The sequence below is a fragment of the Marmota flaviventris genome, chromosome 13 (assembly GCF_047511675.1).
Source record: "Marmota flaviventris isolate mMarFla1 chromosome 13, mMarFla1.hap1, whole genome shotgun sequence".
NCBI classification, from domain to species: domain Eukaryota; kingdom Metazoa; phylum Chordata; class Mammalia; order Rodentia; family Sciuridae; genus Marmota; species Marmota flaviventris.
In genome coordinates, this window is record NC_092510.1 from 100,879,302 (window position 1) to 100,892,597 (window position 13,296).

At 54.0% G+C, this 13,296-nt stretch overlaps 1 protein-coding gene across 10 annotated transcripts in view; it reads right to left on the bottom strand.

Annotated features, from left to right (window-relative positions):
- Positions 1 to 10,319: 10,319 nt before the first annotated feature.
- The window catches only part of Tsc1 (TSC complex subunit 1), a 174,078-nt gene continuing 171,101 nt past the window's right edge, over positions 10,320 to 13,296 (bottom strand). For all 10 annotated transcript variants that reach the window (XM_027942475.2, XM_071601106.1, XM_071601103.1 and 7 more), the window contains 2 exons: positions 11,693 to 11,773; positions 10,320 to 10,604 (listed from right to left, as the gene is read on the bottom strand). In XM_027942475.2, coding sequence (XP_027798276.2) covers positions 10,367 to 10,604; positions 11,693 to 11,773 — 319 coding nt within the window. In that variant the 3' untranslated portion in view covers positions 10,320 to 10,366. The remainder of the gene's footprint in view (positions 10,605 to 11,692; positions 11,774 to 13,296) is intronic.

The following is a 13,296-nucleotide window of genomic DNA, read 5'->3' on the forward strand; positions in this document are numbered from 1 at the left end:
ATAACTCCAGATCCAGAGAACCCACTGCCTTCTCCTTGCGTTTCCGCAGCTGGCCTCACTTGAGGCCACGGGCTCCTGGGCAGGTGCTCTGATGGCGCTCGTCCTGCGTGTCCAGCACCTTGTGGCCGTGTGGGAGGCGGGCAGAGCTCCCCCGGGGCTCACTGGCTCTGCCCAGGGGAAGCAGGCTGTGCCACCTCCTTCGCTTTCCTCAGCTTGCTTTTCCTGCAGGTAATGTAACCAGCCCTGAGCTCTTATCTAAGATTAGAGCTGAGGCTTCTGGGAAAATTTGAAATGGGGAAAATTATAGAGAAAAAGAAATAGAGATTTGGAGAGACTCGCCATCAGTATCCAACCCTGTGGAGCGATCTTATTTTCGCTATTATTAAAAGTAAGGGGAAGGGATCCTCAGCTTCTATACCTATTAGCTGGTTGGCCGTTGATACAGTTAATGAAAGACAATTGAATTTTAGCTCTTACTCAGTTTGGACCCCCTCGTTTGTTTGTGTGATTTAGTACTTAAAGTCCAATGAAGTTTCTGTTAATATGTGGTGCTGTACATAATGGCAGCTTCATAAATGTGAAATAACCTCAAATATGTGGTATTTGTATGCATAGCCACTAGTGTTGTTATTTTGGCCACTTTTTTATTCAAAATAAATAACAAATATTTGTATATATGTGTCTCTTTGATGGGGTTCATGGGGTCTGTAGCAAGCTGAGCCACCTCTTTAGGCCTAATCACCTCCAGCCAGGCTAAGCACAGGCAAAGGCAGAGGAGAGGGAAAGAACAGCTGGGGAGATGTTGGGGACACCACTAGCAAGAGCCTCAGTGTCAATTTGATGTGTCTTTAAGTTTTATTCCAGAAAAAGTCTGAGGAATGTAAGGGGAAAGGACAGATTCAGGGCTGGACGCTTGCGTAGCATTATATGCTATTTGCAAGCCTGGAGGGTGTGCCAGCATCTGAGCTGCTCCTTGTCTGTACTGGGGGTGGGGGCAGTGTCCCCTCCTGGTTCATCTGTGCCCCTCAGACCAGAAGGACCTGTTAAAACACAGACAGTGGGCCCGGCATGGTGGCACACACCTGTGATCTCAGTGACTTGGGAGGCTGAGGCAGAAGGATTGCAAATTCCAGGCCAGCCTCAGCAATTTGGCAATATCCTAAGCAACTTGTGAGATCCTGTCACAAAATAAAAAATCCAAAGGGCTGGGGATGTAGCTCAGTGGTCATGCACCCTGAGTTCAGTCCCCAGAACCCAAAATATTAAAAATACCACCCTAGAATTCCTGATTCTGTGGGTCCTCGGAGCCTGGGATCTGGCACTCCACGCTTTCCTGCTGAGCACCCGCGGTGCCTGTCGCGGTCATGTGGGGAGTGTTGGTCCGTACCAGTGCGGTCTCTGTGTCGTTGCCCTCTCACTGTGTCAGGAGCACAGCAAGGTGGACCACAGCCCTGGACCCTTCCTCACTGAATCTTGCTCATCTCCCTCTTCCCCAGATTCACCTTCAGATGGCACGCTCATCCCCCATCATGGGTAGCCTTTCCCCTGCCCTGTCCCACTCCCCTCACTTCTTTGGGTCACCTCCCAAATAAACCATCTGCATCCAAGTCCCCATTTCATGTTGTGGAGAGGGAGTGTTAGACCACTGGTCCCACAGGCAGCCCGGGGAGCTGTCAGGTCTGGATTCTGGACCCTGTTTCCTGGCTAGTCAGTGGCAGCTGGTCCCACAGAGCTGCTGTGCAGTCCCGGGAATGCAGGCTGAGCGCCTGGCATGACCTCATAGACCCAGGTGGGTTCTTGATGAGACACTGAGATCCAGAGTGGGGATCTTTGGGTGGGTGCTCTTGAAAATTGAATCCAAATTCCTTTCAATCCCACTGGCCAGCAGATGAGGTTCCCTCCCCTGCAGGAAGGAGAGGACCTCCCCTCACCTGGAGACCTCTACCAAGTCCATCCTGACCCTCCCCTCTTTCCTCGAGGTCAATTACTCAGCTCACTGGGAGTTGAAGTCCCAGTAGCTCTGGGAGTTGGGGCTAAGTGCTGAGAACGCAGGGCTGGGTGAGGTGGCCATCTGTCCACACCGAGGTGCTTGCTGTGATGGCTTCACACAGGCAAGGACCCCTATGGCTCGCCCTGGATAACAGTGGCCTGCTCACAGAAGCTCGGCCTCTGTGTCCCTTGCTTCAGTGGTTAGGATGCTCCTCTGCATCCACAGCATTGAGGGAGGGATAGGGGCACTGATTAGAATGAAGGAGGCACACGTTAGAACTGCCACAGGAGGCCCAGGGCTGGCTGCTGTTTCCCTGGAGAGACGGGAGTATGCCACTGGCTAAGGCCCAGGTGAGCACTGGAGGCAATGGGAAGCCATTGGTGTCGGGATAGACAGCAGGTTAGTCCTGGTGAGCCAAGGATGGGACTTCCTCATGTCCGTGACAACAGGACTACAGGATGACAAAAGCCAGTGGTGGGCCTTCAATCACTGCTAAAGAAAGGCGGCTGTGGCTGCTGCCCCAGCAGAACAACTGCAGCAGGCTCTGACCTGGCCAAAAGGCTGCAGTGTTCCTAGGGGCAAGGAACGTGGGTGGACAGTGAGACCAATGTCCTACTTTTTTAGCCAAAAAGGACCTGTTTCTGCTTATCTTGGCAGGTTTTTAATTCTTCAGTTTTGGAGGGTAGCTTTTCTGGATATAGCCATCTTGGTTGACAGTTATTTTCTTTTAGAACTTGGAACACATTGTTCCAGCCCTCCTGGCTTTTAGAGTTTGTGCTGAGAAATTGGAGTTCTGATTGGCTTACCACGGAATGTGACATGACATTTTTCCATTAAGGCTTTTAAAATTCTATCCTTGTTCTGTATGTTAGACGTTTTAATTATAATGTATCGTGAGTAGGTTCTTTTTGGATCTTGTCTATTTGGAGTTCTGAGTGCCTCCTGTACCTGGATGTCCATCTCATTCTCAAAGTTTGGAAATTTTTCCATTTTTATTTCCCTAAAAAGGTTAGTCATTCCGTTAGCCTGCATCTCACAACCCTCTTCAGTTCCAGTGATTCTTGAGTTTGGTCTCTTAATGTCGTGCCAGAGTTCTTGTATCTCTGATCATGGTACTTATTTTCTTTTCTTTAATGCTGTCTGAATGTTTAAGACTGGCCACTCTGTCTTCCAGCTCTGAGATTCTGTCTTCAGCATGAGCTACTCTATTAGACTTCCAGCTGAACATTTTCTTTTATTTATTGTGTCTTTCATTTCCAAGATTTCTATTTGGTTCTTTTTTAATATCCTGTCTCCTTATTGAATTTCTGATTCATATCCTATACTGACTTCCTTAATTCATTTAGTTGCTTTTCTGTGTTCTCTTGGAATTCATTGATCATTTTTATACTCCTTCTTTTGAATTCTTTATCTGATATTTCATCCACTTCAATATCTTTGGAGTAGGCTGCTGGTGAATTATGAGCTTTAGGAGGCGTCGTGCTACCTTGTCTGTTTGCATTTCTGGTGCTCCTGTATTGGGCTGGTGCATCTATTGGGATGAGTTTATCTTCCACTGTTAGTGTGGGCCTTTTCAGGACTCAGTCTTCTCTTGCCTGAATGTCCTAGAATGATCTGTGCTAAGACACCCTAATAGATGTGATAGCCACAGCCTTGTGTGTGTTCTGTTTTTGCTCTAGGAGTGGATATCCATGGTGAGGCTCCAGGGCCCACTCTGGCTGTCCCTACTTGGACCTGGTCATTAGTCAGTTTTCCTCTTCTGTGTTTTTTTTGTCTCTGTCTTTGACTGAGTTTAGTTCCACAGCACAATCTCGGTCTTGTGAACCTGTAGTGTCCCTGTGGATTTGCAGGCAGCTGGGCTTCTCAGCTCCACTTGACCCAGGAGTCTAGGAGGCTGAAGCTGCCCTTGCCTGTGTTTGCCTTCTCCCCAGCAACCTCCCAATGTCTCCCTGGATTTTTCTCACAAAGCACTCTCCTATTTGCTAATCCTCTCCCCAAGAAAACTGGCACACACCAAATGACTTCTCAAACATATCTGTTGAAAGTGGCTAGAACGTTTTCATTCATTCCCCCTCCATTATATATAATGATGGAATTTCTGCCTTCCGGTGTCTTGTGGCTTTGTAGAGAGAGCAAAGTTATTGCTACAAACAAGATGCTGACCCTGGGGTGGGCCCTGGTACAACAACCTCTCCCAGGTGCAGAGTCAGGGAACAGATGGGTACTTCCCACCTGGGCCTTAGGCAGGCCCGCACTTCTGGTTTTTCCTCTCCACCTGGAGATCAGTGGAAGGTCTTGCTGTTTCTAGAATAACAGAGCAGGTGCCTCAGTATTTATTTATATGTAAATCTGGGGTCAGCTCCTCATTCTGGTCTCTTGGCCCAGGGCCAGTGGGAAAAGATTCACAAAGAAAGAATGAGCCTGTTGGGAAGAGCCGGCTGGACACCCAGGCAGCCTGAGGAGCGGTGTAGGCTCAGGACAAGTGGAGGCTGTGAAGCTTGACCTCTGGCCCAGGGAAGGGCCACAGCTAGACTGGTTGTGTAGTGGCCCGAGGCTCCTGGGCAGCTGGTGAAAACCTGAGGAGTGTTTTACTAAAGAAGGAAGAACTTTGTGGTTTACTGCAGGAACCTCAAGCCCGGCTCTTTGGCAGGTGCTGGCGTCCAGGCCTGACCCTCTGAGCCTCTGTGCTTGCCAGCAGGTGTGGTAATTGGTCCAGACCCCAGTGAGGGCCTTGTCTCTTGTCACCTGCTATAGCCCCAGAACAACGGGGCTTCAGGCCTAGCAGGAGTTTGGTTAGTATTTGTGGAATGTGTGAACCCAAAGATTCGTTAACGTGTTTTTCTGCTCAACTTGATGGTGACAGCTTAAATGACGACCTTGAGGTCAGGAGTGGACAAGGGGTCCTTTTTTAAATGCGTGGGGAGCCAGGCATAGTGGTGCATGCCTGTAATCCCAGCGGCTCGTGAGGCTAAGGCAGGAGGATTGCAAATCCAAAGCCAACCTCAGCAACTTAGTGAGGCCCTAAGCAACTTAGCAAGACTCTGTCTCAAAAAATAAAAAGGGCTGGGGGTGTGGCTCAGTGGTTGAGCCCCCCTGGGTTCAATCCCTGGTACTAAAAATAAAATAAACAAAATGCATGGGGCTTTGACCACAAAATTACCAGCCTCCCCACTGTGAAGTGGGTATCATAGAAGAGACAGTCCGCCCGGCAGGAGGCAGGGGCTTCAGTTCCGCCCCCTCCTTCTCCTGGCTGGGCCCTCTTCTCCTCTTTGCCTCAAGCGCTCACCTCCTGCACACAGCTCAGGGCTCTGAGCAGGCTGAGCACTACCTCCCGAGGTCAGCGCCGGGCCGGGTCTCAGCTGCTCCAGTGAATTGACCTGCACACCCCAGGCACGGGGCAGGGCCCCGCTTTCTTCTCCCCTTTCTGCCCTTTAGATGAGAAAATAACAGCTCGCCTGAAAGGGCCCGCTGGGCAGAACCGTGTCCCATGGTCACCTGAGCTGCGAGGGAAGTCAGGATTTTTAGCTGGTGGGGTTCTGAGGGCATGGAGGGAAGGCCCTGGAAAATGGACAGTGTCCATTAGTGTCTGCCTCTCCAGCAGGGGACCTTTGGGTTCTCTCTCTCCTCTTTCCTGTCACAAAGTGTTGCAACAAATGTCCTTGAGCCTTGTAAACAGGTGTCGGGGTTCAAGAGCAGGAACCCAGAAGTGGCACTGACCCACGCTGAATGGGTGAAGCAAAGGGACTGTGTTTTGTGCTTTTCTCATTTTAATAGGTGCTGTCACTTTCAATGGGTGCCCTCCAAGGTGACTTTCCAACTGTATTTCCTCCATAGTGGGAGAGGGTCCGTCCCCACAGTCTCCCAGCCAGAGTGCTCTCTCAGGTTGGATGGCCCTTCTGTCCTTGGCCATGAAAGGTGGAGCCCACACCGGGGTCTGCCTCCGATTGCCTGTGTGACCTCAGGACGTCACTGCCACAGCTTTCTCATCTGTAGAATGGGGATAATAGATTCCTACTTTCCCAGACAAAGACATCCTCGTGGGACTGGCACAGACCTGACTCACGCACGCGGGACTCTTGCTATTCACAGACCCCTCCCCAGGCCTCCTTTCCAGCTCAGCCATGGGAGGGGTGTCAGAGCTCATTCCTTTTCAAGCACAAGGAGTACTGTGGCAATCAGCCCAAAGTGGCCTCCACCTGAGGCAGCACAGCTGGACGAAAGCAAGAATATAGATGCCTACAACGTGTGCATCTCCAGGTAAAGAAGGATCACACCACAGAGGTGAACACCAAAGCAGGGCACCAAACAGCTGATCAGGATCTTGCAGAGAAATTTGCACCCCGTGCTCACCACAGCGTTATTCCTGTCAGCCAAATGCAGAAGCAGCCTAGTGTCCACTGATGGATGAGTAAATGGTGTGGCCTGTCCACACTGCAGATATTATTCAGCCTTAAAAAGGAAACAAATCCATCTGCTGTCACCCACAGGAAACCATGCCAAGTGAAGTAACCAGATGAAGGACACATACAGCACGATTCCGTTTATACACAGTTTCTAAAGTAGTCTAGTCAAAGAACCAGAGTAGAGTGGTGATGGCCACCAGGGAAGAGGAGGCAGTGGAGAGCTGCGGTCCAGTGGTCACAGTTTCAGTTGTGCAAGAAGAATGAGTTCCAGGGACCTGAAGTTGGCAGTGCTGGACTGTACATTTCAACGTGTAAGAGTGTAGATTTTAATATCAAGGGTTCTTACCACATTTTTTTAAAAAGGTTACAGAGGACCCAATACAGTACAATCCCCCAAATGTTCCTTTCCATTCGTCGTCTGTCATCCACCCATCATCCATCCATCATCCTTCAATCTGTCATCCATCATCCATCCATCTATCCATCATCCATCATCTATCCATCCATCCATCAAATCCATCAATCACCCATCCATTCATAATCATCCATATACCATCCATCATCCATCCATCCATCCATCATCTCTCCATCTGTCATCCATCCATCCATCACCCGTCTATCCATCCATCATCAATCCATCATCCATCAGTCATCCATCATCCATTCATCCACCCATCCATTCATCCATCAATCATACATCCATCATCATACATCCATCATCTATCTATTCACCACCCATCATCTGTCCATCCCTCATCCATTCATCATCCATCAATCTGTCATCCATCATCCATCCATCCATCTGTCATCAATTATCCATCTGTCCATCCATCTATCTATCATTTATCAATCCATCCAACCATTATCCATCAGTCATCCATCTGTCATCAATCCATCTATCCATCATCCATCAATCCTTTATCCATCCATCATCCTTCCATCTATCCATCATCCTTCCATCTATCCATCATCCTTCCATCTATCCATTCATCATCCATCAATCAGTCATCCATCATCCATCCATCCATCATCCATCCATCCATCCATCCATCCATCATCCATCCACCATCCATCAATCCATCATCCATCCATTCATCCATCTATGCATCAATCTATCCATAAATCCATCCATCATCTGTCATCAATCCATCCATCCATTCATCATCCATCAATCCATCATCCATGCACCCATCCATCCATCATCCATCTATTCATCTGTCATCCATCTATTCATCTGTCATCCATCCATCCATCATCCAAAAGTGCAGTTATCTGCAGGGAATGACATTAAGAGTTTTGCTGGAGGTGTTCACTCCCTATTTGATATGCTTCTGCCATGTTGTTTGGATTTTTTACAAGGAACATATTTCAATAATCACAATATTTGTTTTTATTTTTTTTAATGGCAGCATGTTCCACGGTCAACTAAAACACACGTGTGTTTTTTTCCCCATGCACCTGAGCCCTCTTATGTGCCTTAGAACTCAGCTTCCAAGTCACCTTTGCCCTCCTAAAGGGTTCTCCTGTGAGTTGTGACCCCCTTTGAGTCCCTCCCACCTGCTCCTCTCTGGCAGACAAAACAGGCTGGTCTGCAGGGAGGATCAGCAAGGAAGGGTATCAGGAGCCACCCAAAATCTGAATTTCCTTTTCTTTCATTCATTTCTGGCATCTTTATAAGATATCAGTCCCATAAGGGCAGAAATCTTGTCCCTTTTTTCTCTACTGTGTCCCCAGTGCTGGGCATGTGATAAGTCCTCAATTAATGCTTGTGGGATGAAGGAGGGAGGGATGAGCCTGCGTCGCTTTATTCCCAGATTAACTGTCATTGCTCTGATGTGCTGCACACTGGCCAGGCAGCCCTGATGTCCCTCTCCCACAAGCCACAGAGGACAGTGATCATAGTTCTTATTCTCTTCTGGGAGAGAGAAGTCGATTGGCCCAGCTCAGGGCAGAGGTGATCCTGTCCTCATCCTCTGCAGCTTGGGATAGAGGCTGTGGGGGGCAGGCGGCCAGACACCCCACCTGTGCCCCTCACACCTGTGCCTTTCCACTGCCAGGGGCGCAGAGGGAACCGCACAGAGTGTGCTGGGCCGAGCGAGGGAGCCTGCGCACTGACCACTTAGGATAGAGAGGCGGGCGTGCCGGGCGGCGATGGGCTGTGGAGCCACAGACGACAGCGTCAGAAGCAGTTTGTTCTCCTGCAGGTGACGTTGATCAGACCTCAGTGGTTCATTCATCACAGCTGCTCACCAGTAAATTAGCAAGATTCGCCTTGCAGCCACAGGAGTGGCCTCCCTGGACCAGGAGCCCTGAGCACCACCGTGGGCTGGGCTGGACGCTCATCAAGGCAGCCAGGCCGCCCCTTAGGCTGCAGCTCCAATTAGGAGCCCAATTCACTGTGCCTCCCTCCAGCCCGAGCAGGCGCAGCCCGGCCTGCAAAGCCAGGGAGGGCGGCAGCGTGCCGCCAGGGAAGGCCCCCAGCCCTCACCTCCCAGGGAGTGATCTGCAGGGCCCCCAGCTCGATGGGCCCCACCTGCGGCCCGCATGGTCCCTGCGTCTGGGATGGCACCGGGAGGGACTCACTATATGTCACGACCTCCCAGGAGGCACTACATTTATTCTTATTTACAAATCCCCAGACAGGTGAGTGACTTCCCAAGGCCACAGAGCAGCACACAGGGCTGGGCTGCAGGGCTCCATGCCCAGCTCTTGGCAGGGACACCACCTGCCTCGGCGTGCTGCATCCAGCAGCTCAGCACAGTGGGCACCGCTGAGCTGGGTGGCAGGGGAGGGCAAGACAAATGGCAGAGTGGGCAACCCAGAGGCCAGGCAGCCGGGAGAGCTAAGGTGGGGAAAGTGACCCTAGGCAGGCCAGTGCTGGCCGCTTCCCTCCTTGCTATCTCCCACAATTCAAAGGGGCAGCTGTGTCACCTGCAGAACAGTCTGTCACAGACCCTCCTGGGGTGCATGGAGGGTGGGAGAACTGGGGCCTGGGCAGGGAGGCCCCAGTGGAGTTTCAGGTGACCCCCAGTGTCAGAGCTGGGCAGGGAGGTGCGGCATGGCTTAGGCTGGCCACAGAAGGCAGGACTTTCCAAGTGAGGGCCCAACCCCATGGGGCCTGGCTCAACCTGCCAGGGCCCAGGGCAGAAGCAGGGTGGGCCCAGAGGCACGGCTCAGCACAGCAGCTGAGCAGGGGCTGTGCTGGAGGAGCTCTGCACTAGCCCAGGCCAGGAGGGGCTCTGGCCTTCGGACCCACAGCCCTGGACTTCCCAGAGCCCCAGGGCTAGAGCACCTTCCAGCCTTGATCAAGTGGCCTTAGCAGGTCATCTACACTCTGCGTCCATGGGACAAGCACCTACCTAAAGAGACCATTGTGGTGTGCAGGAGAAACATGGCAGGGCTTGGAAGGGCTGGTCACCCCATCAGCCTAAGGCATTGCTGTCCCCCACATCCCTCCTGGCCCTGCAGAGGGACTCACTTTCTCCCACCCAGAGGGACCTGCAGGAGGCAGTCTGGAGACCAGCTGTCTGTCCAGCCCTGTGCTGCCCCAGATGGCAGCCACTAGCCCCTGAGGTACTTAAACCATGGAGGTTAAACAACATGGCCCCAGCCACATTTCAGGTGCCCCACAGTGCCCTGTGGCTAGAGGCTGCTGGACTGGACAGGGTGGGGTGAGGGAGCATAACAGTCACCCCCAGAGTCCCACTTCCCAGGCTGCTTGCTGTGTGCCAGACACCTGCTAGGAGCTGTGCGTCACTGCACTGGGTCCCCAGGGGACACATGGTGTGCGGGGACACTCCCAAGGCCTGGCCCAGGGCTCCCTGCTCTGTGTTCCCAGACTCCTAACAAGGCCATCTTGCAGCCACTGTCCCCCCAGGACACACAAGTCTGTCACCAGCACTCTTTATTGGCTTGGTGGGGTTTTCCAGGAGGCGGGCGGGGTCCACTGGGCCTGCTCCTTGCTCTGAGCCCATCAGAGCCCTTTCTTGGGCAGGGGATTGATGATCCCGCTCTCGATGTACTCAAAGACGGTGTAGGGGTCCTGGTCCCCATTGATGGTGGTGGCCCACCTGTAGAAGTGCCCCAGCTCGGCGGAGTTCCTGTAGTACAGATCCACCTTGAACTTGACCCGCTCCTCAGAATCCTTTGGGTGCTGCAAGAGACGAGCCTGGATCTCCATGGTGGGGGGCGGCTTGTACATGAGGTGGTACCTACGAAGGAGAAGGGAACAGGTGACCACAGGCTGGCTGTCCTACGCGGACCAGGTTGCTGGGCACTGTCAGCCATCACCACCAGCCCAGCACTCCTGGGCACAAGCTGCATGTACACTCCTGACTGCCTTGAGCTGCTGAGTGACCCAAGATCTGGTGCCCGCTGGGGTCGGAGCAGAGACATCAGCTAGGAGGTGGCTGCGAGGGACCACCCCCAGCCCTCCCCCCTCCCCCACTCTCTTCTTGGCTTTTTCCTCCCAACGATCCTCGTTAAGCCTCTACTTTAAGCCTGCATCACACCTGCTGCTGGGCACCGACCGACCGTGATCCTGTGTTCCTGGGACTCAAGGAGGGGCGTGGCAGGAAGTGCCAGACGGCACTGAGGACTGTCGCCGGAGCCAGGAGGACAGACCAGATCCGTATTCAGAAAAACCCTCTCTGGCACCTCCTTCTCCCCGTCCCCACTCCTGTCCCTACCTGAAACATGCCCCTGGTTCCCAGGGAAGAGGAGAGCTGGGGCACCTTTGGACCGTGGGGACTTTCAGGTGCATTTCTGCTGCACTGTGGCAGGGGAGGGTCACAGAAAGCTTTGGCCTGGGCAGGCGGAACTTGCCCGGAGGCCACAGTGCAGTGACTGTGCTGGGTCAGACTGCAGAATGAATGCAGAATGCAGAATCCACCCCCAGCCCTCGGGAGGACTCAAGGATGAGCCGGTTCCCGCGGGAATGCATCTGTACAGCTGCCAGCTCTGGGGGCCTCCTGGCCAAGGCCACTGGTGTGTGACAGGGGACACCTACCCACCCATTTGCAGCCGGTGCAGCCGTTTCACATGCTGGGCACAGCTGCTGACCCAGGACAGAGTGCCAGTGTCCTGAGAGCTCTGGACAGTCCTCTCCTGGTTACAAAGAGGGCCACCAGGCATGCTCAGAAGAGCTAGTGGGGACCCCATTTCTAGCCCCCTCAATCATCCCCAAGTGTATCCCTGGGGCAGGTCCTTTAAGGCACTGGTCACAGCTAGGAGAGGGCTCCCCAGGTGGGCCTGGCTGCTAGCAGCCCTGGGTGGCCAGCTACCAGGAAGAGGCACAAACCTTTCTCCTGTGACTGGATCCACTCTTCTCAGGGTCAGCCGCTCCATGATAGAATCGAACGGCACGTTCAGGAAAAACACCCTACGGGCACAGAGCATACCTGTCACGACCTGGACTCATGGTGCTGTGACAACCCAGGCCTGGGCCTCCTGAGCCCAGGTACACTCCCACCCCGCCAGCCCACGGCTGCCAGCCCATGTCCCCTGCCAGCATCACCCCGGGGCCAGGCGCCAGGCAGCCAGAGCCACCAGAATTATTCCAGCTGCCCAGGCTGAAGCTTTCTGTGACCCTCCCCTGCCTTGCCCAGTCCTCGCCCAGAGCCACAGTGCAGGCTCTGGGCCCTGCTCTCCCCACGCTGCCCCCACCAGCCCAGGCTTCCCGCAAGGCGCAGGGTGGCGTGGCGTGCCCTCCTCTGGAGCTGCGAGGAGAAGCAGCAACGTGGATGGCACCTGAGGTCATCATGTTAAGTGAGATAAGCCAGACACAGGGGACAAGGACACACGGTCTCACTCGCGAATCTCACAGAAGAACAGAATGGAAGGTGCTCACCGGGGCTGGAAGGGCGGGCAGAGGGCGGGTGGCGAGAAGCTCCCTGCACACCAGACGCGGGCGGGGCACAACTGCCCTGTTCCAGCCCAGCAGTCACCACCCGCTGAAACCAGCCAATTCTCAAAATGCCCAGAAGAGTGTGACATTCCCCACACATAAAAGCCATCTGCATCCGAGGAGAGGGGAAGGCTGGCCACCCTGATGTGAGTGGCCTGCACCCTGCACATGCTGACTACCACGGTGTCCCCACAGAGAGGTCTCAGGGAAGCTGCTCCCCAGGCAGCAGCTGCTGGGACGTCCCGTGCTCCCTGCCCTTCGCCTTCAGCCAGCGTGAGGGCCCAGGGCCAGCGCCGCGGGCTCAGCGCGCCAGCTCCCAGCAGGACAGGCCGTCACTGTTGGTGCCTGGGTCTGTGTCTGAGGTGCACACTTCCCACTGGGGACAGCATCGGTGACGACCGACACGCTCACACACCCACGGCCTTGAATTCAGTCCACTTTCACAGAAGCAGCAGAAGCCGCCCAGGCAGTGACCTCACCTCCGCTCTCGGACGCTCCGCCCCTCACTGACACCCGCAGAGACCTCCAGACCTGTCGGGTGGCCACACTTTGGGCCCAGACGCCTCTTGGTAAGGCCAGAGCAGTAATGGGCCCCCGGCGGGTGCCCAGGAACACTGCAGGGGAAGAAGTCACACGCGAGGCACACACTCCCCGCGGCCTGCGCTCCGCCTCCTCGTGGTGATTTCCCACCTGGCCACAATCCTGGTGGCTCTCGAGCACAGGGCTGGAGGGACCCTGGACAGGAGATTCCCAGGGGGCTCACAGACTCTCCAGGGCAGCGGCTGGCAGAGGACGCGGGCGCGCCTTGCCTGGCTCAGGAGGGTGGGAGGCAGCCGGCTTGCCTGGTGGTGGGATGGCTGCCTCTGGGTGGGGTTCTGAGCTAGGGAGCCTGCAGGTGCTGCGACCCCCTGGGAATTAGGTAGGACCGTCAACCACATGGGGACTCTCCAAGGGAGACAGGGCTTAGAGAGGCTCCTCGTAGCTGTTCTCAGCCAGAA